This window comes from Ciona intestinalis, chromosome 4 (assembly GCF_000224145.3).
Source record: "Ciona intestinalis chromosome 4, KH, whole genome shotgun sequence".
Classification (NCBI taxonomy): Eukaryota; Metazoa; Chordata; class Ascidiacea; order Phlebobranchia; family Cionidae; genus Ciona; species Ciona intestinalis.
Genome location: NC_020169.2, coordinates 3,818,048 through 3,845,027, shown reverse-complemented (window position 1 = coordinate 3,845,027; position 26,980 = coordinate 3,818,048). Strand labels below are relative to the sequence as shown.

The following is a 26,980-nucleotide window of genomic DNA, read 5'->3' as shown; positions in this document are numbered from 1 at the left end:
TATGTGTGTAAACTGTAAAACTAACTGTTAGTAAACGATTTTTTATTAAATATTGAAATACTATACCAATACACGTTTTATATGTCACAAAAACGACGTTTTTTAAAAGTCCCCAGAAAATAATAATAAAAAAATGAGCGCCCACTTGTGAAAAAAGAGAGTGAAATTCGGATAATAAGTCGTATGTGTTTAAAACACGACCAGGATAGTGGGTTATTACATGGTAAAGGTGTTCGATCTTCCCCCACTCTACTATACATATGTAAAACGTCAATTTCACCGTTGTTATATCAGACGCACTTATACAAAATAAATAGCACAAGTGAAATACAAAATTAAATAACACCAAAAATGGAATAGCGCAACGCAGCAGTTGTTGCTAGGCAACCGGGAAGCAAAGTTAACATAAACAGTGCTAGCGTGTGGCTTTTTGATTTGTTAAGTAGTGTCCAGAAGGTGGGGATGTTGAGCGCTGGTCTAAACCTGCGAGTACAGGAAACGTGTGAGCATTTGTTGAACAGCTTTTCTTGTTACTACACAACATAAAGTAGAGTTTTAAGCCAACTTACAATGTTTCACACCGCTGTTCTCTGTAGTCCTGCTTGTTTAGATAATCAGTATTGCACGGGTTCTGCTTTGTTTCTTTTACACAGCAACTTTCAGAATGTAGCTTTGGACACATTGCTTGTTCTTCGGTGCCCGTTCTGACAGAGGTAGTAACTTGTTGGGCAAGTCCAATGAGAACAACGATACATAACAAAAGTTTCATTTTCCTGCCATTAAATTTACTCTAAGTAAACTGTCCTTTAAGAACTCTCTGAAACAAAAAAAAACAGCTTTAACTAGTTAATACTACATTTCAGTGACTGTATAACTATCCCAAAACAGTTCTCGGTAAGCTTGCAGCTGATGTCATAACAATAAATCTGTCACTAACCTAAACACTGCACACATATCAGGCCAAACAGAGTACAACAGCTGAGCAGGACAAGAGGCGCTTGTCGAGAGCTGAACACAATACCTGACGTTTCAATTTCCTATAATTGTGTCGCTATTATTTGAGCTAATGAGCTAGTAGGTTAATGCAGCTAATGTTATTAAGAAAAGCTACCAGATGAGCATTTACAGACATGCGCAGTACACGAAAAAAAGCACGAAGATTTTGCAATATACGACACATGTGTATGTTAACCTGTTCAATATAACGCTGTAAACTTTGAATGTCTATACCAGTTTGATGGTAAGCCACGATGGTTGTTTTTCAGCAGCTTGCATTGGAATATAAGCGGAAATATCTCCGGAAACTGCTGCACGCGGCTGTGTAGACTACAAAGGGTAATGTCAATAAAGGTAATTCGTTTGACAGCAACACTACTATACCTTCTCCAAACATTTATCAGTTTTGTCCACCATTCAAACTAAACAATATTAGGATACGATAGGAAAACACAAAACAGTAACACGCAATAGAACTAGTTTTCCCTGACTAAACCATGTTGTCACATGTTATACTCTACATCCACTGTTGATAAAGATTCCAATCTTTCCGAAAAATAGTCCTAGAAATCAGCTTAATGTCATTATTCTTGAAATCATCAAAACAAATCAGAAAATTTGGCTAAGTTTACTTACTGAAACAGTAGTTTCAATTGAAACATTGCAATCAACCAACAGTTTAGGTTGCGACTTAGGTAATTTCGTATTAAATTTGTATTATTTTCAACCTTATATTAAGTTTTCCAGGGTTTTGAACTTGCTATAGCCTGGTCAAAATTATTAATAAAGTTTTTTAGGGAAGGTTTTAACAAAAAAACTTGATAATAAAACAAATGGTCCTTGTGTGAGTACAGAATCTAACCGAACTGAAAAATTATGTTCAAAATGAACACGGACAAGATTTTTTAAGAAAAAGAACACTCAAAAACAAATAAACAATGACACTTAACTAAAGTAATGTGCCAGCCAGAGTACAGGTACAATGGCATTTGGAAAAAATCGCTACTTTGGTTTGAAGTTTAATAAAAATAACATTGGAACGCTTATGAAAAATATAACTTGGCAGAGAATGCAGTGATTGTACTTAACAGAACAGGTTCAATTGAAAAACAGCCATGTAGAAAAGTTTCTACAAGCGCAACAACTCGACACTGGACCCACTTCACCAGAAATCGGCATAACAGTCGCATGAAGCAAGTGTAAACCAGATAGAACCGCCTTCAACCAGTCTTCTTTCTTTTACTAGGGTTGTGGCTAGTACGATGGTGTATAAGAGAACTCGCTTGCAATTTACCATCAAAGTAGATTTGTAAATGGGTGGCAGAGCGAGCTACTACAGACCGTGCTTCATTGTATTCATGGCAGTTTAGAAATATCTGATCTACATCAGCTATAAAATCACCTAAGATTTGACAAAGATTTAATAATATATACTGAAAACAATGAATACCTTAAAGGTCGGAAGCCCTGTACTCTTGTGGCAAAAATGAAGTTTGTATATTCTCAAGATCAAATAAAGTTTTTTTATGAATTGTTGTAAAATTTGAGATTTTGCTTACTTGGAGATTGGTATTGTACATTCTTTAATTTCCGATGTATTGTTCCGAGATCCATTGGTTTCTTTATGATGTCATAATAATCAGGAACCTGTGTATAAACACAACACTTGGTATTAAACACTTGTCGTGATTTAGCAATAGACAACTTAATATTTCTGTTTTATTTACAGGCATGTAAACACACAGTATTAACACAAACAGTACAAAAAAAATGTTTATATATTTTACAGTTTTACAGACTTGTTTTTTGCTGACAGGATCAAGAAAAGGCCAACTTTCTTTATGTTTAATAAGTTCTGACAATATTTCCGCACAAACAGACAATTCCTTCCATACTCCTGTAGAGCGACGTTTGCTCCCACTCCTCAGCTCCTCTTCTACAAATAATGGCTATTGTGATGTCATAGGAATGAGCAATGGCCATACAGCAACATTCAATTAAAACAGGCGCTGGAAATTGTTTCATGTGATTTTAAAGGAAAATAATGTAATGGAAAATCCCATGTCCTTTTATGCCATAGATATAGAATGTGGTCTTGCAGTGGTGTTATTGTTTTCGCACATATCTGATTGTATAGCATAAATTAAGTATTTGGTTACTGTGTGTGGACATCCTCATAGGCAATTTTGTGTGTGCAATATTTTACATTTGTAGAACATAGTATGATAGAAATGAAATCACACAAAATTTATATGCTGATAATGATGAATTATCAATTCTATCTTAAAAAAAACCTTTAACTTTCGTCTTTTCTGTCTTTGTTTCAACAGCTTTTGCCTTTCCTGTTGATTTCACTCCTTTCTTTTGAGGTCGCTTTGGTATTTTGTAAGTGAGGTTTTTCTTTGCTGGAACTTTGACTGGTACTTCTTCTTCAGAACTTTAAAATATATATTTGAATTTACGTTAAATATAATGTATTTTATATTTAAATAAAAATAGTTTTTAAATAAAAAACAATTCAGAATAAAAAATGGTTGTTATAAATTTTAAAAGCAGGGATATATAGGACATGAAACAAGAGTCCTCCAATCCTCTCACCTCTCAACATCTTCCTCGCTTTCTTCCTCCTCTGATTCTTCATCATCAGAACTTTCATCCTGAAAAAAAATTCAAAAATAATAATTGTGGAACATTTTGCTAAGGATTATTTTTGCTTATTTATTCCTGATTATTTTGGTATAATAATTCAACCATGTAGCTTGCTTTATTTCTACATGGCATCCAAAGAGAAAATAGTAAAAGTAAAAAAAGTTTTATGAAGGAAACAAAAATAATAATTCTGTAACTTTTAAAGGATTCGTTTTTTAACCCCTTCTGGAATTTCTGGTTATCTTAGAGTTAGAACAACAGAATAAATATGTAGTAGGAGTAATATTACAAGCTGTACCATGCTCATAATAAATGGTGAACTATTAAGAAAAACAAGAAAAAAACAAATTAAAGAGAAGTTTATAACTAAGAATAAAAACAAATTTGTTCATTGAAACAATAACTGCTTGTTTTCTTCCATTAAAAATATGTCATAATTTTTATTTTAAAGGTTTACATAAGTAAATGTAAACGAGAAAGATAATTCATGCTGCAAATGTGTCTGCAATCAATACATGCTGATGCAGAAATACTGTAAAAGTGTAATGAAAATGCCATTTCAGTCTTTGAAAGAATGTCAAAATAACAGAGGTAAAGTTTTACATTCGATTTTGATTGACAGTTCAGTTAGTTTGAATTACCAGAATTAATTGGCAAGCAAGATCAGCCCCAACAGCAGATACCTGTGAGAAACTTTTTGTTCGAACAACTTTCCTTGGGCTGATACGTGACTGCCGCGGTTTGCAATCCGGACAAAACCAGTCGCCTGAAGGGACAATCTAAAAAGTGGAATATATATGTAAATTTTTTAGATTTACAGTATTTTACAAATTAATCATTTTTTGCCAGTGCAAGCCTTTATCACTAGATAATACAAAAGATAAATCGAATTTTCAATCTTGTAAATCTTAAACATAAGGACCAAGAATCCATAAATTTAAATATTATTTTGTTTCAAAGATTTTCTACCAAAACTGTTGTGAATCGCATTAAAATAAAATTTAAAAATATTTTAGGTAAGGTTAAAATTAGATAAAATTTCTTTATCCAAACCTTTAATGCAAATTTTTTAATATTATTTTTTTAAGGATTTTCTACTGAAATTAGTTGTCCTATGCAAACATGAAAAACTACCAATTAAGCAAAAAAATCGGAAAAACTTAAAAGTGAAGAAACATTAGTCATTACCCAACCTTTAATGCTGGTCGTAAACAATACATATGGTGTCCACGATCACAATTATCGCACAACAACATTTTCTCTCCATCTCCTTTCCTTCTGCAGATCCGACATTTGGTGTTCAGTATCGACTTTGTCCACATTATGCAACGGTCAAGTGTAGAGAGATGCAAAAAAACCTGTATTTAAAATATTATCAAATTGATAATTTCTTGCATTACATTGCTCATCGATTTACGAACAAGCGAAAACAACGCAGTTTTACAGCATGTCCTTTTCATGAAAATACAAAATTATTTCGATCTTGAATTCTTTAATATGAAAATACAAAAAGTGTTAGAATAAAAACTGCATAATATTTAATTCAAACTTAAAAATTCTGATTAATTTATTTCTTTTGAAATGTAACATACTGCCCTGCATGTGCGGACATTAATAAGGGACTCGTATGGAGCAGACCTGCAGGAGTTGACATTAACGTGTGATATATAGTACTGTGGGGAAAGATGGGACACTTTAAGCACATTATACCCAAATATTCTGATCGTGTTTTAATGAAATAACAACGGTCTATGGCAGTTGTGAGGATGCGGTCATATAATTCTTTAAATGTTATTTGTTTACTACTAAATAGGACGAGAAAATATAATAAAAAGGTGACCCATCTTCCCCCACCCTACTAAATCTACAAACCTGAGATAATGAAGTTGAATGAAGCAACGATAACTCCCATCTACGTAACAACATCTCACTCTGGTCACTTTCTTCTTTATCATCAGAATTTTTCGAGCGAGGTGCTTTTGCTTCCCCCAGTTTACCTGTGACAAAACAATGGGTATTGTTACAGCATAAGACACAGTTATTTTTGCTGCATATTCACCTAATGGAGCTTTTAAATATTTCTTGTCAACACTTCGTGCTATGATGAGCAGATTTGTGGCAAGCTCTTTCACAACAGATGTTTCGTTTTCTTCTGAATCTTGAGGAAAGAAAAAGTTAAAAAAGGTTATGGTTTATTAGGTGACGGTAGAAAGAATCACCAAACTAGTTTTAACACAGGTTTTTTATATTAAACACTTTTGCCCCACTTTATAGGCAATACAATTATGCAACATTATTATATTATACTATTTTTGTTTTATATTTATTATACTATTTTTGTGGAAGTACAGTATTTCCGAACAGTTGCCCAAAAACGGAAAAACACCAAAATTTGACCCAAATTTTATCTTATTAAAATTTGACCAAGCACATAAGTAGACTTGAATTTAAATATACAAAGTCAAAACAAGCAGGTTGTATCAACACACCATCTTGATCCACCATCACTTCAGTTTCACTCTCTTGTTGTTTCCATGGAAACTGGATGACTGGATCACAAAATATCTTTGATTTGCTCTCTTCCTTTTTATCCTCAATAAGATTTTCATCTGAATTTTTAAAAAATATTAGACATTATGAACACTTGAACAGACAGTGATTTTGTTGCTTTTTTTACAACCAATTATGTTCATTTTTCATAGGTATTTTTTTTTAAAAAAAGCAGACATTGAGTATAGATCTGCTTACTGCTTGTCCCCATTGGATGCTAGTGGTTACTGGTTAAAAAACTGTTATATTTTGGGTTGATAATTTTGAACAAACATACAATACTGTATGAAGCTAAGTGTCATCATTTTTAGACACCAAATTAAAAAATACTAAAAAACACTACATTTTCGGGAGTAATGAGCCAAATCTGGCCTAAATACCAGGTCCTAAACAAGGACCTCATGCACATGTAATAATATTAGGTTATTCTTAACACAAAGACATTACAACCTTGAATAGTATGAATATCTACATCACATAATATGGAACCTTCATATTTAGTACAGTTGGCAATGCTATCTCTCCAAGCTGGTCTGTCCCCAACCTGTAAGTTGAATACAAGATGTTTAAAGCTTAGATATCGAATATGTTTATTTAACAGCTAAATTTTAAAGCGAATTTTCAATGGGTAAATTTTTACTAAACTCAACGACATATTTTGTATTCAAAGTTGTGACATTAATATGGGATTTTTTGCTATATTAGTAAGGTACTACAGGAAACTAGAGTTGAAGACCATATAATCATTTAAAACCCTAAAAATAAACAAGACGCCATTTTTTTATTAGTAAAATTTACAAAACTTAATCTTATTTTGCTATCTTAGAATAAATCTTAGAATACCTTTGTAACACCAAGGGTTCCACCCCACATTCTTGCTTCTAATTCAAGGATTTGATCACGAAGTAAAAGTTCCAAAGTTTTCTCACAATCTAGCTGCTTGTTGGAGGTGTGGGGGTCAGGGTTGGTGAGAAGCTGGATAAGAAACAAATTTATTGCAAAAATATTAAATAATAACAGTGTTAGAAATGCATTTCATTTAAAAACATGTCTTGTAGTTTTCTAATAGCCATATTAGCATTGTGCAGGAAATTTGGGAAACAATTAGTTTTAAGAGTTAATGACCATCGGGTATGACGTATGACTGTTAAGTGTGTTGCCCATGGACACACCAACGGAGCAGCATCAAGCATAACACTTACGTTTATAATGCGAGAACCTTGACCACTGAAAATATTTTTTTAAATTATAAAAAATCAAAACATAAGTTTGAGCTTCTACTAAACCATTAATATTCCAGTACATGGCGCTCTTTGAATCAGCCACGTTATAAACATGAATATTTTGGGCATTTAACTTAAAATTCTATTTTTAAATATTTAAAAGCCAATATTCTGTTCACCTGGTCTATATCAAGCAGACCTGGATGTTTCGTCAACCGTTTAATTATCGTGTCTTTTTCTTGGTTTACACGGTTGAGAAGTTGCGACTCTCTGAAGCCTCTAGTGTTTAGAGATGAAAGGAGAGATTCAATTTCTTCGGGGGATGAATAAATGTACCATCTGTATTGGGGATACATTAAGTTAAATGTAATTTTTGAACATATAGGTTGATTCGGGCACAAGTCATTTATAACAAAGCTTTTCTGTAAATATTTTTTGTATATTGATAAGTGATGACTTGGAACATGGTAAAACAGTAGATGTACACAAAATATATTTGCTTAAAAAAGTTTACTAGATATATAATATGATTGACAGTTACAGTTTTTAAGTTGTGCAAATTAAGTGGAAAAGTCAATTACACATACTGGAGATTTGTACAACTGAAAATTAAGTTTTAAATCATAATGTACATTTCATTCTACCTGCTTTCTTTGCCTTGGCTTGCACTGCACTGTGTTGGTAGTTCCAACTCAGATTCATCCATCTGCATTGGAATCGGAGCATTGTCTTTCACATTGTTGTTTATACATTGTCTCAATACAGGAGATGCAGTCCGTTCTACTGGACTGAAAATAGACGCCGTTTTTACATTCCCATTTCCCTGGTGTACTACAGTTTGTTGAGTCTTTTGTCCAATTGCTAACGGTGAGGCCACATTAGGTGTGTTTTGTTGGCTTGATGTAGAAACATGGGACCTTGACATGATATTAATGGGGGTTCCGCCCGCTGAGCTTTCACCCAGTCCAGGGGTGCTACGTCCTGAGTAAGGAGTCATTTGAAAGCTGGTACCAGATTTTTGCTCCACTTTTATGGTGAGGACATCATCAGTTAGCGCGGGGTCAGGGAATTCTTCGACAAGAATCCCAGGAGCTGAACTGACATTCCAATATCTACGGTAGTACCTGATAATGAAATGTATGATAATATGTTGTACTTGTATTAGCTGTAATAGATTAATTTGCACAGTGGTTACAAATACTCTTAATAATAAATGTTTAATAATAGGATATTTTTTGTAATTTGTACTATTTTACTAATGTTTTTATTTTCAATTTTAAGAAGTAAATTATATAAACTAAAAAATGCCAATTTTGGTGGAATCCTAAGAAACACATTATAGAAAAGCACTGTGTTATAGAATCAGCGAAAACAGTATGTTTAACTTACAACACTGTAATGTCAAGGTAACTGCCATACCACAATAAATATTACACTCATACAGGATTTTATATTTACGCACCTATCTTGACCAAGGGCCATAGTTTGAAATGGGGCTTGGTACTTAGCAACAGTTTGTTGATGTTTCTGCAATCGAAACTTCCACGCATCTTTTGCTATCGTCTCTTCTTCATCAAACGCTCGCAATCTTTCCTTTGAAAAATTCAAATTTATAGTAATTTTTTTTTTTTTTTTGGTATCAACAGCAAACTAATGGGAATTAACAAGTTTTAATAAATAAAGTGTTTGTTAACTTCTTTATATTTTCTTTCAAGTAAAAAATAACAAAGGTGCCTAAAAACATTTCTACACCACTATAGAAAAGATTATTTATATAATAATACAAATAATATTTACTTCTTTCTCTTCTAATGAGAGCAACCGAGGTTCTGAATCATCAATTTCATCTTTTCTCTTCCGGAGGTTGCGTTGTACCGCGAGATCAGGTCTGTAGATCGGGAGAAGGTTTTATCATAAAAAACTTTTTACACTCAAAAACTTTTAATTAAGTTTTTAACAAAGGTGGAATAGCCTCACCGAGTAATGTCTTGGGACTTGGGACTTTCGCTAAAATTTTCATATCACTACAAAAAGTAAAATGTTAGATTTCACTTACTCAGGCAAACCAAGTTCAGCCCGTCGTAATTTTTCCTCCAATTCCTTCTGTCTTGCTTGTTTTTCCAACATATTTTGTTCACCTTTCCACCGAACACTGTAATGTTTTTGTAAGGATTAAAAATCCGTGTTGAAAATCTACTACAATTGTAGTAGGTGCTATGATAGTTTAAGTAAACTATTGTAGAATTTTTTTATGACCTTGTGCAATACTATGTACGGAGAAACAACTGTATACCTAAAATAAATTATTTAAAACAACAAAAAAATGAGACTAATATGAAAAATAAACTAAAACAACATGATAAAAGTATAAAGTAAAAAATAATCACTTTTTCGAAACTAAATGTGACTTAAAAATAACAGAATTAAAAATACTACTCAAAAAATGACACTAGAGAAAAATTAAATAAAAATCTAAAAGTACCAACACACCGGTCAGCAATTGCTTCTTTTTCTCGTCTCTTCTCGGCCCATCTATCATCACGGAAGGCTTGTTTAGCTTGTTGGAGATGATCCCATGTTTCCTCCAGGAAGTCACGAGGAGTTACGTAACTCAGCAACTGATGCAGGAGACACATCAGCAAAGATAACTTTTCGTCTAAAAAATTTAAAAAAAAATGAATAAAAATACATTGCAATTTTTTTACAAAATATAAAATACAATATTTTTTAACATTAACAACAACAAAAACTAGTGAATCAACAACAATAAAAAAATTACAAAAAAAAAAAATTCTTCTGCATGTACTATAGGCATATTGTTTTCATAGAAAATCTATGAAATATCTGTTTTCTAATAAAAAAAATAGCCCCACTAAGTCACCTGGTTGAAAGTCATAAATGCTGAGTTTCGATAACTTCTGTACAAGTTTTGGTTGATCAAAACACAGTTTAAGTGGTGTATCATCAAACACCGTATAACTCCCCCTGTGTTGATACCTCCATACACGATCTTCCGGACGAGGACGACAAGAAGATGAGATGAGATATATACGAAGTACCTGGGGGGGGGCATTTATTATCATTCACACTATTTTATTAATAACAATTTAACGGTTTGTACTTTGAAACATAACAACTGCTTACTTTAGACATGTTTCAATCATTAAATTTCATTAAAAATTAAAATTGTTTTTTTTTATTCATTACAAAAGTATAATTGTTAGCAGACAGAAATGCAAAAAAGTCAACTAAGTTTTCTGAATGCTTTTTTGTAGAAAAAAATTAAATAGAAGATACATTACTTACACACCAAAAGACAAGACCCAAATTATGAATCATATTATTTTAAAATTTTTGTGGTTAAAAAAAAACACTTCAAAATAGACTTTCAAATTGCGTAATATAAACATTATTAGCGTTTACTCTTAACGAACATGAATAACTTATTTTACCTCTGTTACTGTGTAACTGTCCAGCTCTAGTTTACTGAGGGGAAATCCCTGATAAGAGAAAGGCCATGTAGCAGATAGGCTGGCAGATGCAAGAAGAACTTCTTCAGTTAGTTGTTCATTTGGTTGAGTTGCAAGTTCTAAAAAAAACAAATTTTATAGCAGAATATGTCTAAACCAAAGCGTATTCAAGTTAGGAAAATATTGTTTTAATGGAACTTTTCTAAAAAATTTTTATACGTAAAATTAACTATTTTTTTTTACTTTTTTTAAATATTTTTTAACCTTTATCTCCTGGTTCCATGTAAACTTTGTTATAACCTCCTTCCTCTTCTGTGTGTGTCCGGAACAGATTAGAGAGGAAGAAGAAGAATAGATCACAGAGAGGCCCATCAGGATCTTTCTGCAATAATGCTTTGCTCAACAAATCTAAGAAAAAGTTTTTAAAAATTAAAAAAAACGATAATTTTATGCCAATTAGTAATCTTATGTGACATCTTTTTTATCTTTATTTAACATTCTTTGCAATCCCCCAAAACTAATTGTGACCAACATGAAAAAAATCCCGGAGAAAATTGACTTTTTTTGTTGACCAACATAAAAAAAGAAATAATTAAAATAAACTGAAAAAAATAACCGTCACCTAAAGTAACTCCATTAGGAAATTCATCTTTTGCATCAAACAAGTTGCCAAACACATGAAAGAATTCAAGCAAAGACAAAGCGTCACCAAATAATGAGGGTGGAAGCTCACATGAGATTGGTTGTGGATCAGGTAAGTCCTGAAATAAACAATGTTAGTGCTATGCTTGTATATTGGATCTTTCAGCAAAATTTTAGCACACCAAAACTGTAATTTTACCTTGATAAAGACGACCTATATAAAATGTTGAAATGTTGGTTGGCCAAAATTTTTGCTGGTAGAGGCAAAATAAAAGTATAAACATGCCTGGCAGTAACGCTATATATAAGTTAAGGTTAGTATAGTTATGGTTATAAGGTGCCTCAAGGTAAAAAACATGTAATGCATGTGCTATGGTTTAGTGGTTTGTTTTAAACGAGGAAATATTCCGAACTTAAGGGATTTTTTGAAATATCCGTGTAATGCTAAGAAGTGAAGTATGATAATACCAACCACTAAGCCATGGAAAATGCCCCGAAAAAGTTAGACAAAAATCGATGAAATATAAATTCCTGTATATTTACTGTACATGAATTTACAAATACTTAACAAAAAAGAAGTTATTACTATTATAATAATAGCAATACCACAATGAAAAATATGAACAATCAAACACTATACATATATTTTTCTTATATATATTTGTAATCGACCACTATCAACACTGAGTCTGGTAGAACACATAGGTAACTCCAATATTGAAAAAAAAACAGCATTTTCAAATATATTAAAATTACCTTGAGGTCGTCACATTCCAAGTCTTCTCTTGGTCGACTCCATTCTTTTAAATAATTTGCGAGCCGTTTTTTCTCTTCTTGCTTCTGGTGTTTAATCTGTATAATACTCAAAGATTATTTTAAAGCAAATTAGACGGAGGTAGACAATGTACTAGATACCAGCAAAGAATGGCAAAAACAAAGTTTAAAAAAATAATAATATGGAAAATTTATTTTACAGTTTCTCTTTCCATCTTTAGTTTATGTTGCTCCTCTTCTCTCTCTTTCTTTCTCTTCTCTTTATCTAAGCGAGCAACCTCTTTCATTCTCTCAAATTGTTCCAACCTTTTTTTCTTATTTTCTTCTTTCTCTTTCTTTCTAAAAGTTAGAGAAAAAAATCAATAATCATACCTTTTGCTCTTTATAACAACTAAAATAAATGGTTTGAGATTAATCAATAACCTGTAACCAATCCAATAAAAAAGGTATTTTTTACTATTTCCCCTCCTCCCCCCCCCAAAAAAAATTTTATATATATATTATTCTGTTTATCCACATTATAGCATAAAGCATTCATTGATATTTTTAACTAAGCAATTAAAAAGAACCATTATCAGTAATTTTATCAAAGAAAAAAATGGGAAAATAATAAAAAATTGTAAACTTTTACACAGAATCCAAAATGTGACACTTGCAATAGCACATTTAACAGTTACAAAAATCAAACAAGATAAAAGCATACAGTCATGTCGTTTAACGAGCTGGGTTTTTCGGAGAGTTGCTCCCAACAACCACACAACGTTATCTCAGCCATATTAATAAACATCCGTTATCTGATTTAAAGCGTGACGTCTGTGACAGCATATACGCACAAGTTCATTGCAACTATATTTCTAACTTTAATAACCTAATATGGGCCCAGGCCGTATATTGAGTTCTATATGTTTATTTGAAACTGTGATAGCGATGAAAACTTACTTTTCATTCTTAACATTTTCTTTCAATTGCTTCGTTCCCTTGAGTTTTTGAAGTGATCCATTTTCGTAATTATCTGTAAAAAAGCATTTACCAAAATTAAGCGGAAGTTTGAGGTGAAAACTTTTTGGAAAATATTTCCAAGACATTAAATGTAATGAAGTTACAGGAAATATACAAATAAAGGAAATGACCAATATGACTCATTCTGATGCCCATCTTGAACACAGGAAGTTTAAATACCAGTGCAATGATACATTAATTAGATAAAAAAAGATCGCGAGTACAGGATGGTACTGCATGAAACGGCAAGTCATATGCAATCACGATGTTACTATCATGTCACAATGCGTGGGATGAAAGCCTTTCCGAGCGATTGATGTTTTAGATTAGATCTTATTATCTCGTCTCACCTGAACGAGATTTTCCAGTTCCGTTGCCAACCTAAATATAAAGGGTGCCAAATTTATATAATTTTATCAAAATAAATTCTAAAAAAATCTAATTTTAACTACGGATACTTTAGTCTTGCTTTTATAAAGTTTTGGCATTTGTTTGATTTTACTGCCTCCATATATAAAGTGCAATGAGGTGACATACAGAATTAGATGCAATTACGTGAGCGTAAACATAGAGCTAAGTAATCTGTAATTATAGAGGTTTATCCTGTGAGGGTTAAGTAGCACCTACAAGTTAATGGACCTCGCCATTATGTGGTTGCCCTGATTGATGTACGTCTTAAATTAAATTACAACTGATTTAATATGGTTTTGTTTACGTAAAACATTTTTTAAATTTAGGTTGTAAGTGTTACAATATTATGTCAAAAACTGCAAATGAAATTATTACTTACAAACTGAATACACATTTTCGTGAAATTTGAGCGATTACAGAGCAATGAATATGAAATTAAATACGAATATTTGACAACTTAAAGACATAAGAATGTGAATTACTGTATTAGATAACCTCATACTTTAATACACAACCTTTAGAATGAACACTGTATATCAGTTTTAGGAGAGCTTTTACGACACTGTTTCACGGGTTGAATACAACAAATGACATATAGCATTATTCAATTTATGGTGCCAGTGTTATTTTACAATCAGTTAAACTGGATGAAAGAAAAACTACGTTTTGATTATTTATTTACAGCAGCGATAGCTGGCGCTGGTAAAGAGCAAATAATCTGAGACAAAAGCCGACACATCTTGTGTTTACAACAAAATAAACAGAACTAGGACAGTCTAGGTGCGCGGGAATTCCCGGGCAGGGTAGGGTCATCTAAAGAGAACGTTCTACTAATTTGAAAATAATGGCTGCAACAACACTGACCAATTGCATTCGGTGATCTGGAGATATAAGATAGTGAGTAAAAAGTTAACGAGGGAAGCAGCTGATAAATAGTCGTGCATGTGGTTGATGCCAATTGAGAATATGATATCACCAAATCGTGAAATGTGACGGTATCATTTGTTTAGGGGTCAGGTGAGATAATTTGCTTCGCAGGAAAGTAGTGACGTCTTCAACCCCCAGGCCAGCCCACGCTCTTTATAAAGAAGATACCTACATCGACGCTCATTCAAAGGATTTACGCAATTGCCCAATTTTCATGGATATTTATCAGATAGACCATCAGTGGCAAAAATAAAGGTTAACTAGGTCAAAAAAGTACTTCGAAAAAATGGAGTAACAAGACAAAAGTGTTCAACGTATGTAAAAAGGATTTTAAGTTCAGCGCTAAGAATAAATAAAGTGAGTTAAAAATTACATATTCTTACAAAAGAAATACAGTTTTACAAATTTTGCAGGCAAATTTTTTTCACAGCTAATCTGAGATTCTTACTTTGTAGTTTGTTTATTGCTTAGCAATTTAGCATATTAACATGCAGACAGTGGTCAACAAACACAGTGGGGAAATATATTGCCTGAGGGTGATGGCTTACTGACCATTTAATGTGGGAAGAAGCACCGTTGCAATCAGTTATGATTAGACTATAGAATCAGTTATGATGCGATAATAGATACCAGACAGCTGGCCTGAAGTAGGACTGAGGTATGAGCTATTGTTTAGTCAAATTATATACACATATTTTAGCTATCAGATTCAAACTTTCCCATGCAGTTTTTGACGTTTGTGGGAAAATTTAAGTTAACTGTTAATTCCCTATGATTTGTATTATCAGGTACATTGAATTGTATAAGATATTCTGTGTTTACACTGAAATAGGTGTGCTGAGATGAATTCTGCTGCTATAACTATATTACTTGTTACTCTAACTGTTTGCATTGAGCTTGGAAAACCACAAGGTCTCTCATAGTAAGTATCTGATAATGTGTGTATTGGAAAAGCAATTTGTAATTTAGAAATGTCATTGCTAATTAACAAATATATATATTAGACTGTTATATAGATATTTATATATATACTAACTGTTTAATACAAATAATGTATTGTGTTTGTGTAGTTGAAATTTAGACAAAAAATCTTTTAAATAATGGCATGAGAATAGGAGAAACTGAATGGAATTATACCCCACAACGTAACCACACATTTCAAAGCAGTTAATTTTAATCCCTAAATGAGAAATTTGATATCCAAAACTCTTCGCTGAAATTTGACCCTGAAAATTACCGTAAAATTATAACACGTACCTCAAACAGGTGGATTGAAAATCTATTCGCACAGTTTAAATTGGTCATATTACTATAATCCTATCACATACATTATAGGTTACTGTTAATATAGGAATCAAAATTCATAAATTTTTAATCAAATAATAATTTTTTGATTGCTTATTGAAAAAATTTCACTTTTTAAAAACAATGATAAATTTTTGTTTAATTTTTTATTGTTTTATTAGAATAAGATTTTTTTTAAATCAACTGTAAATTTATCGTTAAAAAGTTTATAAACATTCATATTTTTATAATTAGCAACTGCCAGTGGGTGAATGGTGAGCGGAAGTTAAAATGTATTCTTGCAAGATTAGATTTGTTTCTATCCATGTTGGAAGCTCCACCTTCCACCCAACATATTGTTTGTCAGCACAGCAGACTCAGTAATGCAGAGTTATTTAAGGTGGGAAAATATCTTTGCTATATATCATGCATTTGTTTCATTTTTAACTCATTTCTAAAAACGCTTTCAGTTTTTAACTAAAATGTATGAAAAAGGGGGATTTTTTTGTTATAATATCTGATTTTATGTTTAAATTACAAACTGAGCTAAAACAATTTCTTTTACATATTTGCTATTAAGGTATATTAAAAATTAAGGTATATATTATATTAAAACATAATAGTTTATTTGGAAACATTTATTCATTTAATTAGGAAATATTTATTTTACTTTTAAACTTTTTAAAATTTCTACCCCAAAATTTAAATAGAAAAACTAATTCAGTTTTAAATTTTTTTTTTAACTTTACATAGTTTTACATGTGAATTACAAACATATGATATGTTATATTCAACAATGCAGACCAGAATCCTTACAAGTGCAAGTGATCTACAAACATTAAACTTGGGATACAACAATCTACGTCAACTACCTAACGACTTCTTGAACGCAAATCCACTTCTTACTGATGTTAACATAAGAAACAACAAAATTCAAGTCATTTCGAGTGCAATTTTTCAGGTAAGAAAAAATTTAAAAAATGTGTATGAGAAATATATGGTCATTTTATTTTTGTGGACACTTAAAAATTGGCACACCTGTTGTATTATTGTGAATATAAACAAAGCGTGACCTCAATCTTGGGGTGGCCCGTGTTCGATAGTAAAACGTGACTCAATCTAAAATGTTGGCATATCAATCAAATTTACTAAATTGTATTTTTTGAATAAAGATATATATATAGTAGGGTGGGGAAGATGTGACACCTTCAGCTCATAATATCAAAAAATCCTGATCATGTTTTAAACAATTAACAATGCTCTATGAGAGTCAAGAGGATACGGTTTTACAAATCTTTATGTGTTCTATCTTTACTGCCAAATGGGACGAGAAAGTAGAAAGAAAATGTGTCCCATAGGCCACATTCCTCCACCCCACTATATAATTTGACCAAAAGGAATGAGCATTTTACACTGACTATTTCACTCCTCAATACCTTAGTTGATACTTAACGAGGGGGTGATAGGTTAACACTGTGTAAAAAAACATTTGTTGTTTAGCAAAACAGAAGACTTAAGTTGATTGATTTGAGCAAAAACTATATCAGCAGCATAAGTTCTGAAGCATTTGCAACAAATATTAATCTGGAAACACTGCACCTTTGGGGAAATAGACTGACATCACTGCCAGAAGGAATGTTGAGGTATTAGTCTTTTTAGTACATTGGAAAAATGCAATGCACAAAGTAGCCTATATATAATTTTTGGAATAAACACTAGTAGTAATTATGAATGAATTAAAGTGTTACAAATTATAACAAGAATATATAAATCATTAACTACCGAGCAAACAGCATAGCTCAATTTTATGAGCAATCCCAAATAGAACAAATCTAAGCAATACGCCTTATCCTTTAGCATAAATGGTAGACCAAAAATGCTGCATCAATGTAAAAATCACGACACATTAACAAACGCATAGCTGCCAAACTTTTTTAAAATGTAGTACAGAGATGTATAGTTAGGCGCATATTCCTATAAAACGGCACTAATTGGTGGTAGTATTTACTGATTAATGTAGTGTAGAAAATTTATGTGTAGGCCTGCTTACATTGCCACCCCAGTTAAGCACCTATAAAAGACAGTATCACCTTTAAAAATAAAAATTCAGGAACAACCGAAAACTGAGGAAAATCAATCTGAGTTGGAACCAACTTATGTTTCTGCCACGCAACATCTTTAAAGGCCTCACATACCTCACTGAGATTCATCTACTTAAAAACAATATACAGTGTTTACGACAAGGTGTTTTCATGGACAACGCAAATCTTATTACTGTAAGTGTTTTCAATTTTTGACAAATTTTTACATCATTTTACACAAAAAATACTAAATTTTTGACAAAATTAAAAAAAAATGCTGTTTCGTACTTTTTGGTTTTTATGAAAAACAAGTTTGGACTGCTGTATAACTTATTCTCTATGCTGTACCAGTTACAAGACCATAAGTAATAGTTTAAGCCACAAATAAGACAATGTACAGTAACAATAGAAAGGTTAATTAGTTTTGAATTTATGTCACAAATTCTATTGTCTAAGACCCACAACATCACAATCTACTTAACGCAATCAGTTTCCACAACAGAGTGATTCTTACTTAATTGTGAGTCATAATAGATCTCATTATCACATTCGCATTTCAGATTCACCTGGGCTACAACAATATACAAGTCCTGCCAGATAATCTATTCAGTCGGAACTTTGAGCTGGAAAGCGTGAGGTTATGGGCTAATAAGCTTAAATGCTTTCCACAAAGTCTGTTTTCAAACAATGCAAATCTAAAGTAAGTGCATTATGTGGTTTTGTTAAGTACAAATTAACCTATGACGAAACAGTTGTAAAGGATTGGAAATAACGGATTGATATACATTGGAATGTGTTTGAAATAAAGAATTTTTTTTTTTAAGTTATCGAAACGTACTGCAGAATTTGGAATCGTTGGAACTTTTCAACAAAGCACAGCAAATTTTTAAAAAATGTATAGCGCCTAACATGAAATGCCAGTGCGGTCTTACAAGGCTTGTTACGTTTATCAGTAAACACTGTGCGTAAGTTGTGAAAACTGGCAGAGAATTGATTGGAAATTGTCTAATTACGAACACATTTAGTGGTTTACTGAGTTATTACTAAAACACATGAATGTACCTTGTAACAGTAACACCTTTGTCCTAACTGTCTAAGTATTCAGTACTTCCAAGGCAAATTCAGTACTTTCAAGGATTTAACATTCGTAACTCCTTTTGTCAGGTATGTGAACTTATTATTGCGCAATACTGGGTTACCATGGAGATTGAGACAGAGATTTTTCTACCAACATGGTGACAGCATAGTTGAAATGCGACGGAGGATAGAACAACATGGAAACATGACCTGTAACTTAACTAACTGTGAGTGGGACGAGGAATCAGCCACCATGGATTGTAGTTTCAGGTATACATCTTATGGCAGCATATGTACGGAGTTTATTAAGAGGGCTCTTTAATATGTATGGAGAGGCATCTATAGCAGTTGTTGCAATATTATTCTCAATAGTTTATATTGCAATACATTTAAATACAAATTTATATGCAAGAAACCTGAAGAAAGAAGTATGTTCCTTTGTAGTTTGTACTTGTGTTGCGACTAGTATTATTCTACAGCATTAGTAACACATTAATTGTTGTGGTGAGACAACCAACTCAATTAAAACCACATAAACACCAAACTGAGCAACGATGTTGAAACAATATGAGCATTTTTGTTAACGAACAAAATTTTCAAAACCGATTGACTCTCTGGATTGTAAGGGCACCCAAAAGTTTAGAGTAGAAAAATAATTATGCTTGTACTACCCATAGAAACATGACAAGCGTTGAAAGTTTGCAAGAAACTTGCGAGGTTGTAAGACATCTAAGGTTGAATGGAAATGCATTGAGTGATTCTGAAGAATTTGAACCTCTAATGGGAAACCTACCAGAGATCAGGTAATGGAAAAAAAATGAGAAATTCACCAAAGAAAGAGCACGTTTTTTTGGGTAAAATTTAGAAAATACATACGGATTCTGTAATATAAATCAAATTGGTATACACAATCAATATTTTTCAAAGTAAAAAGCTTTTTTTTTGTGGTATTAGCACTTTTTTGAGATGGACTAAATCAATATTTTTGTATTTAATTTGTGGCTTTCAGCTAAAAGATGTTTTTTACACAGAACGTTGGAACTTCAGGGAAACAAATTCACAGGAAAGTTGCATAACCGAATGTTTAGACACGCACGATTCTTGTCTTCAGTAGATCTGAGTTCTAATGAGATAAGCGAACTACCAATGAATATGTTTGTAACAAACACTTTCTTACAAGTAAGATTATTCTTGGTAGAGTTATGTTTTGCGCAACATACCAGATTTAGAAAAACCGCTATCGATTACTTAATCCATAAAGAGACTTTAGATACCGATCTAAAGATACGTTGTGGGTTTCTTACTGTTTGTTGCTTAATTTATCCCAGCTTTGAACGGTTGGTGTACAACAATTGATTTGGAGATAATTCTTAAAGGGGCTTTTCAACGTTTTTATAAGCAGCATTTCTTTGATTAATAGCTCCATATAGCGGGGGGGTGTAAAATGAATAACTGAGTGTTCATAAACTGTTTATCCAAAAATAATCCTGATAATGGGTTGGCCAGCTTTTTTCTCAGCATTACCACCATTTCTTTGCAGAGGGTGGGTGTTTCAAGGAACCAGTTAAGAACAATTCCTGGAGTTTTATTTCAAAACAACGCACATCTCGCTTATGTTGATGCTTCAATGAACGTCATAGAAATGTTAGAAAACCAAACTTTTTCATCCAACAGATTGCTGGAGGTTGTGAAACTGGCACGAAATAAAATTATGGAGGTAAAAAACAAACGTTTTTCAGAAATTTCGGAAAAAATAAGGAACTGAAGCCTGTGAAACAAACAACATATTTTTATCATACCCATATTTTTCAGGTTGACAATTCCATTTTTGCAAACAACCCAAAGTTAATTGAAGTGGATTTAGCATACAATAACTTGCGTGGAAATTTCTACATATCTACAATCCAACAGGCACCACAGCTGGAGATTCTGATGCTAACAGGTTGGCAACAAATTTGAATTACTGAGGTGGACAATATGCTAAAAGTATAGGGTCTGGGATTTTACAATATAGTAGGTGTAGATTGTCTGAAAACAAAATTGAATTTTCTATTGCTTAGGCAACCATCTGAGTGATTTCACAACTGAAAACCAGAGCATTCAATTAGCTGGTGATCAGAATCGATCGAAAGAGATTTCCCTGTCAGATAACAAGCTACAACTCATTCCTGTTGCATTACTACATGCAAAAACAGGAACAAAGACAATTCGACTGAATAGAAACAACATTGCAACAATACCACAAAATGCATTTTGGAAATCACAGCTCTTGCAAATACTTGATCTTTCAAACAATAGAATAAGAGAAGTTCCGGAGTTTGGTTTTGTCCAGAACTTACACTTAGAAGACCTCATACTTGACAACAATGCAATAACTGAGCTACACCCAAGGTTACTGGTGTTCAACCGCGCACTAAGAACTTTCAGTGCAAATGGCAACCAACTGACCAGTATACCATCAACTTTTTTCCAATACAATCGAAATTTAGTTGAGGTTCGTTTGTCGGACAACAGCATTGGTATAACAGGATTGCCGGCAAATCTGTTCGCTTGGAACCCTCTTTTGAGATATGTGTCGATTAGTGGCAACTCAATAACTTCATTGCCAGAATCTCTTTTCCAGCGAACCACGTTACTCTCACAGGTTTATTTGCAAGAAAATCAGATCGAATCTGTGAGTAGAAGGACATTTGAAACAGCACAAGCGTTATCCGATGTACAACTGTCTATTGAGCAACTCCCACCCCCAGAAGAACGTGCCGGAAACGTCACAATTATACATGTAAGTTTTCAAACTTGTGCAGAAATGTTGCTGTAGTATGGAATGACAAATGGTTTTAAGTTAACTACTTTTTTTAAAAAGTAGTTTTAACAGAATGTTCTATTCTGTCCCATATGGGCGAAGCATGTCACAGTGCCAGCAATTTAAGACTGGGTTGGTTTATTACCCCAACGCCCAGAATTATAGCATGAATGAAGACTGTACTTCCATATAAAGATTCCTTCAAACAATTACCAATTAATTCGTTAACAGCCATCTCCAACCAGTGCAGAGGAAAACAACTACCACGCTCTCACACATCTAGATGTGGTGGATTTAAGGGGAAATTCGAAACTTCCAGATGACCATGCGGAGATTTTTCGTGATAATTACGGAATCAGGGAACTACTACACTTGCTTTTAAATGATAACTGAATTATAAAAACATTTGTATTAGAAAGTCCTCAGCTATTTTAGATACATTAAACTTGTGAATAGCTAATACGTAAGCTTCTTTATCTACATCAGAACTTATCTGCTTATTTTCTGCTTGTACAAATGAAATGTTGCAGAATTTACAGCAATTTTTGTGCTGGGTTTAGGTGTTGAACAAAATTTTGTGCCTTTTTACCTACTATTGTTCCAGAGTGACTTGAAATGGTCTGTTTTGTTACATTTGTAAAAATAAACTTTGCAAACACTGCCGTTAAATTTTGTTCAAAAAAGAGTCTTTTTACATGCGCATAGAAAACTCAAAATTTAAGGCATAGTTAGAAAGTAGAAAACTCATACTTTCTTTTTTTAAATAATTAAGGGCTTAGGGCTACACACCTAATTTCAGTTTTTGCTGTACAGTCAAAAGTCAAAACATTGTTACAATTTTTCTAATGGCAGGAATTTGTGCAAGTACTTTTTTGAAACCTACTTACCTTTTTCGATTTGTTGGACTTTGGAGAGAATGAGGCAAAATTTGGTTTCAATCCGACGAAAATAGTTTCCCATTCCAATAAATCGATCTTAAGCTGTGCACTCACTTTTGGCTGTAGAGTGGAAGTAATTGTATTCTATATAATGCTTATACAACACGTTTTCTCTATGATTTTGCTATTGTGACTAAATGGTTTAGAAGCTTGTATTGCAAGCGAACGGTACCGGATTCGATGGTCAATCCAAATTAATGTATATATCCTTGGCTAAAAAATTTAACAGACATTGCTTCAACCCAGTATCACTAATGGGTTGTCAAGTTTCTGCATTTAAATCTTACTAGGATACTGTGGGACTCCCACAGTGGGAGTGGGACACATTGAACACTAGGGGCATCAGGCACACTAGCCCCATGTGAACACATACCAACAGGTAGTGTTTTAGGGTAACAAGCCAAATCTGACCTAAACCCAAGATTCTAGATAAGGATCTCACATATACAGAACAGAAGGTGCAATACTGGGAATAATTAATCCATGTTTTGTAATAATACAGATGGTGTAAAGTAATTAAGCATTTGTATGATTCTTACCAATACAACATATTCATCTGTGGTTTGGCCGTTTGGTTTTATGCAGTTTGCTTTCAGGAAAAGTTTGCAGATCTGACGATTGAACAAGCCAGCTTTTCTCCTGTGTAACATAAGATTATTAAATATTACTGAAAAAATAAACAAGATCCATAAGCTAAATTGGCACATTTAAAGTAGACTAATAGGCTATTGTAACTTTAATTGACAGGTGTATTCAAAACAATAGATAAAGGACAAAATATATCAATAGATATATTAGATATACTAAATATTATATACATAAATATATACATATTTTATACCCTAACTAAATATCATAAAAAAATGTATTTTTTCCATAATTATAGAACTTAAATATGTGATTAGATAACTTCGTAACTTTATACATGAAAAATTTAAATTAATAGAACTTAAATATGTGATTGGATTACTTCGTAACTTTAACTTTATTTAGGAAAAATTTAAATTAATAAAACTTAAATATGTGCTTAGATAATTTCATAACTTTATTCAGGAAAAATTTAAAGTAATAGCTCACCGAATAGCACCACCAAACACTACTTTCTCAGTTTCACCAGAAACACGAAGTTTACGAACGAGATATTGAACTTCATTACCAGGTATTGGTTGCGTTTTCTTGAAGCTGCATTTACAGTTAGGATATTAAACTACGTAATAAATCAGTTTAATTAGTTAAATATTTAAAACGGCCCAACTTATGGTGTACCAAAACTATATATATTTTAGAAATTGCCAGCATTATCAGTCTATTCTTTTTTATATGGGTGAGGTCCTTGTTCGAGGACATAGGATTTATCATCAGTCTGGTATTCAAATATATTTATATGCTATAAACTTAAGTTTTGTTTTTGAGAAGTAAAAAGTTTTGAAGGTTTAGAGAGAAAAAAGTTGTATTCTAAATTTTCAGGCTAATTTTTTAATAGCTCATTCGTCTTTTTTAATAATTTTTGAGCATTTTTACCATATATATTGTTACAGAAACATCAAAGTTTGTTTAGAATCTTTTTTATTCATTTTTTAATCATTTTCGCTTTCGCATAAAACATTATAACACACAGACTCCACGCTTGACTCAGTTTTCAACAGAGTGCCAAACTTTAAAAATGAAACAATCAGACCAAGTATTTTGGGATCGATTTGAACTCGGCCAGTCGCATCCCTATAACTTACTCCGCTAAAGGAAGATCATCTTCATCACCACTACTTCCATCTTCAACATCAACTAATCCCCCATTTAGATGACCATTAGTTTGCACAGGGGGAACTATACGGGTGACACAACATGTGGATCTAATAAAAAAGATCGTTTTGTTTTTGAAAATATAAATATATTAGATTCATTTGCAACGTTATGCTGGTAAATTCTTCTTAAAGTTTTCGCTATCTAACAAAACTTATATTGTTACCTGTTTGAATGTATTTACAAATATATATGGTTGAAATAGTGAAGATCAAATATATATAGAAACAAAGTTTAAGAAGTGGCTTATCATCTTTTATGTTCAAGGCGCATGATGTCCAACACAAAATAATACAAAATTATAAAAAATACGGTTTTTATGAAGTTTAAAAACCTGAAAATATGAGTGAAAAGCTGCATACTGCTTTCTCCAAGACTTGGCTCTATCTATTTTAACCTATATTAGTTCCAAAATAAACATGACGGTGTATATGTTTCATACGGTTTTCATCTCACTTAAATATTTTAGTTTTAAAACTAAAACAATCTTCGGTGATGTCAGAAGTTATAACTAAACGCTCTGAAAGAAAGCTCTAACCATATGTTTGAGAAAAAAGGCAGTGAAAGGTACTAGGCAGTCATGTTTGTATTGAAACTGACCAGAAAACCCAGCATCTATTAATAACCTTTTTGTAGCTTTGGTCTCAAACAGAACTTCCACTAATTCTCCAACAAAATAACGATCCTTCATGAAACTATAAATAACATCACTCAACTCATCTATACGAGATCGACCAGCAATACTGACGAGGTATAGGAGAGGTTTCTGGAAGAAAGTCATAAATTTTTATATAGTAGGACTATGCATAGGCAGGGAACTATTAAAAATTAGGAGACACAGAAATAGTTGGATGGTTGTTTTGGAGGCATCTAACTATATTAAAGTTTACTAAATATTGCAGTGCAGAAAACTGTAGTGGGCCTGCCTACCTTGCCACCCAGGTTTAATGCCTATGGGCCTATGACTCGGTAATCGGTAATCGGTATGATTTATAATTAGTCAGTTCAAATAATTTTTCTTTGAAATTAAGCATATTTATGTTACTCTGCCAGAGAAACACCTTTAAAATTAAACACACGATTGTTTATACACAGAGATATCACAGAACAAGGATTCTACCTGTATTGAAATAGGGAAGTGAGCCAACTTTTTCTTTGCAGCCTTTTCAGAGTCGAGAGCTTCTTGGAAAGTTAAATTTGGTCGATCTGTTATTGAACAACTCCACACCAGGCTGTTGCATAATATTGTGCGGTCGTAGAATTCACTGCAAAATTGTATCATTTTGTTTTCTTACTATTTAAAATCTTATCACAACTTTATCAGCTTAGCACACAGCTTATCAGCTCTTTTTAATCTATAGTATCTTTAATTTTTACGAAGTATATTGCAAAATTGTAGTTTTATTTACAGGTGCAATTGCAATTCCGGTTTTCTTTTTTAATGAACAAAATTTCCAATTAATCTGCAACAAATTGAATAGCTGTGGATAGTGGTTCAATTATAGGCTTAATGTAAATTTTTCTAAAATTAAAGACTTTTTAATGTGACGCTATGAGTCTATTTAAATGAACAAATCAGCAGAGCCTAGTATAGTTCCCCACATCTATCAGTTCAGTTTCTTCGACAAACATGCATCCAGGGTGTAACTTTATAAAATTAAAAAAGCTTTTTATAAGATACCCAAATTTCAACCATAAGCAATATGTATACAGGCCATTTGTACAACATATATATATATAAAAAACGTGATCAGTATTTTCCAATTTTAACTTACTCATAATCAAAGAATATTTCATGGGTAAGAGGACAATAGAAAACTTCATCTTCGGGATTCAGATTCTCAGGTGGAAGTTTCGGCACAAACCTCTTTCTATGCAGCAATGGCATCTTTATACACTAGGGGTTATACAAAAACAAACATAACTTGACAGCGCTGGTTCGCAGAGACTTAATCCTGTTTAAAATAAACTTTAATGAATAAATATTTTTAATTATAAAAAACAAACATATCCTGCTTTATCCTCGCTTGGCCTGAAAACGACAGTCGTTATTAGGGATGCACATTACAGAATTTCGAATCTATGAGATTCGAATCCTTTTGTATTCGAATCTAATTACGGGATTCGGTATTCTGTTTAATGACGTCATCACATGTCACCTCACATACTATATTAACAATTTTTGCAACTTATTAATTTTGAAAAAAAAAAAAAATTTGTGTTTGTGGGACTTTCGAGAGTAAACGTTTCGTAACGTCTTTTCATAGCTTGCTATACGTTTCGTGACGCAAAAACTACCCAATGGTATAATTTTTGATCATTTTACAGCTTGTGATCCAACAAGGCTGCTATGAAA

The 26,980-nt window shown here is 32.5% G+C and overlaps 3 protein-coding genes across 4 annotated transcripts; 1 reads left to right on the top strand and 2 right to left on the bottom strand.

Annotated features, from left to right (window-relative positions):
• Positions 1-263: 263 nt before the first annotated feature.
• On the bottom strand, positions 264-846 carry LOC113474184. The gene is made up of 2 exons (XM_026834114.1): positions 570-846; positions 264-483 (listed from the first exon to the last, which is right to left on the bottom strand). Exons 1-2 carry the CDS (start codon positions 767-769, stop codon positions 336-338), a joined length of 348 nt encoding a protein of 115 aa, XP_026689915.1. The 5' UTR covers positions 770-846; the 3' UTR covers positions 264-335.
• A 720-nt stretch (positions 847-1,566) lies between these two features.
• LOC100186225 (bromodomain adjacent to zinc finger domain protein 1A) lies at positions 1,567-26,611 on the bottom strand. Of its 2 annotated transcripts, none has more exons than XM_002126420.4 (33): positions 26,400-26,611; positions 25,745-25,889; positions 25,251-25,390; positions 24,555-24,674; positions 23,902-24,006; positions 23,364-23,463; positions 22,774-22,884; positions 13,654-13,684; positions 13,244-13,316; positions 12,505-12,643; positions 12,287-12,382; positions 11,511-11,649; positions 11,153-11,296; positions 10,871-11,007; positions 10,300-10,477; positions 9,909-10,074; positions 9,475-9,570; positions 9,216-9,306; positions 8,881-9,011; positions 8,063-8,542; positions 7,598-7,757; positions 7,039-7,170; positions 6,646-6,739; positions 6,135-6,254; positions 5,705-5,803; positions 5,518-5,642; positions 4,839-5,003; positions 4,287-4,424; positions 3,595-3,653; positions 3,291-3,433; positions 2,796-2,932; positions 2,556-2,643; positions 1,567-2,398 (listed from the first exon to the last, which is right to left on the bottom strand). In XM_002126420.4, exons 1-33 carry the CDS (start codon positions 26,510-26,512, stop codon positions 2,217-2,219), a joined length of 4,377 nt encoding a protein of 1,458 aa, XP_002126456.1. In that variant the 5' UTR covers positions 26,513-26,611; the 3' UTR covers positions 1,567-2,216. The 2 variants fall into 2 exon arrangements, with proteins under 2 accessions (XP_002126456.1, XP_018667102.1); XM_018811557.2 differs by having other exon boundaries at positions 4,329-4,424.
• On the top strand, positions 13,709-22,285 carry LOC108949442 (protein artichoke-like). The gene is made up of 13 exons (XM_018811562.2): positions 13,709-15,563; positions 16,181-16,325; positions 16,728-16,886; positions 17,426-17,568; positions 18,036-18,201; positions 18,567-18,706; positions 19,171-19,353; positions 19,761-19,886; positions 20,115-20,262; positions 20,624-20,800; positions 20,896-21,025; positions 21,144-21,865; positions 22,118-22,285. The coding sequence occupies exons 1-13, from the start codon at positions 15,484-15,486 to the stop codon at positions 22,277-22,279; spliced, it is 2,481 nt and encodes an 826-aa protein (XP_018667107.1). The 5' UTR covers positions 13,709-15,483; the 3' UTR covers positions 22,280-22,285.
• Positions 26,612-26,980: the final 369 nt, after the last annotated feature.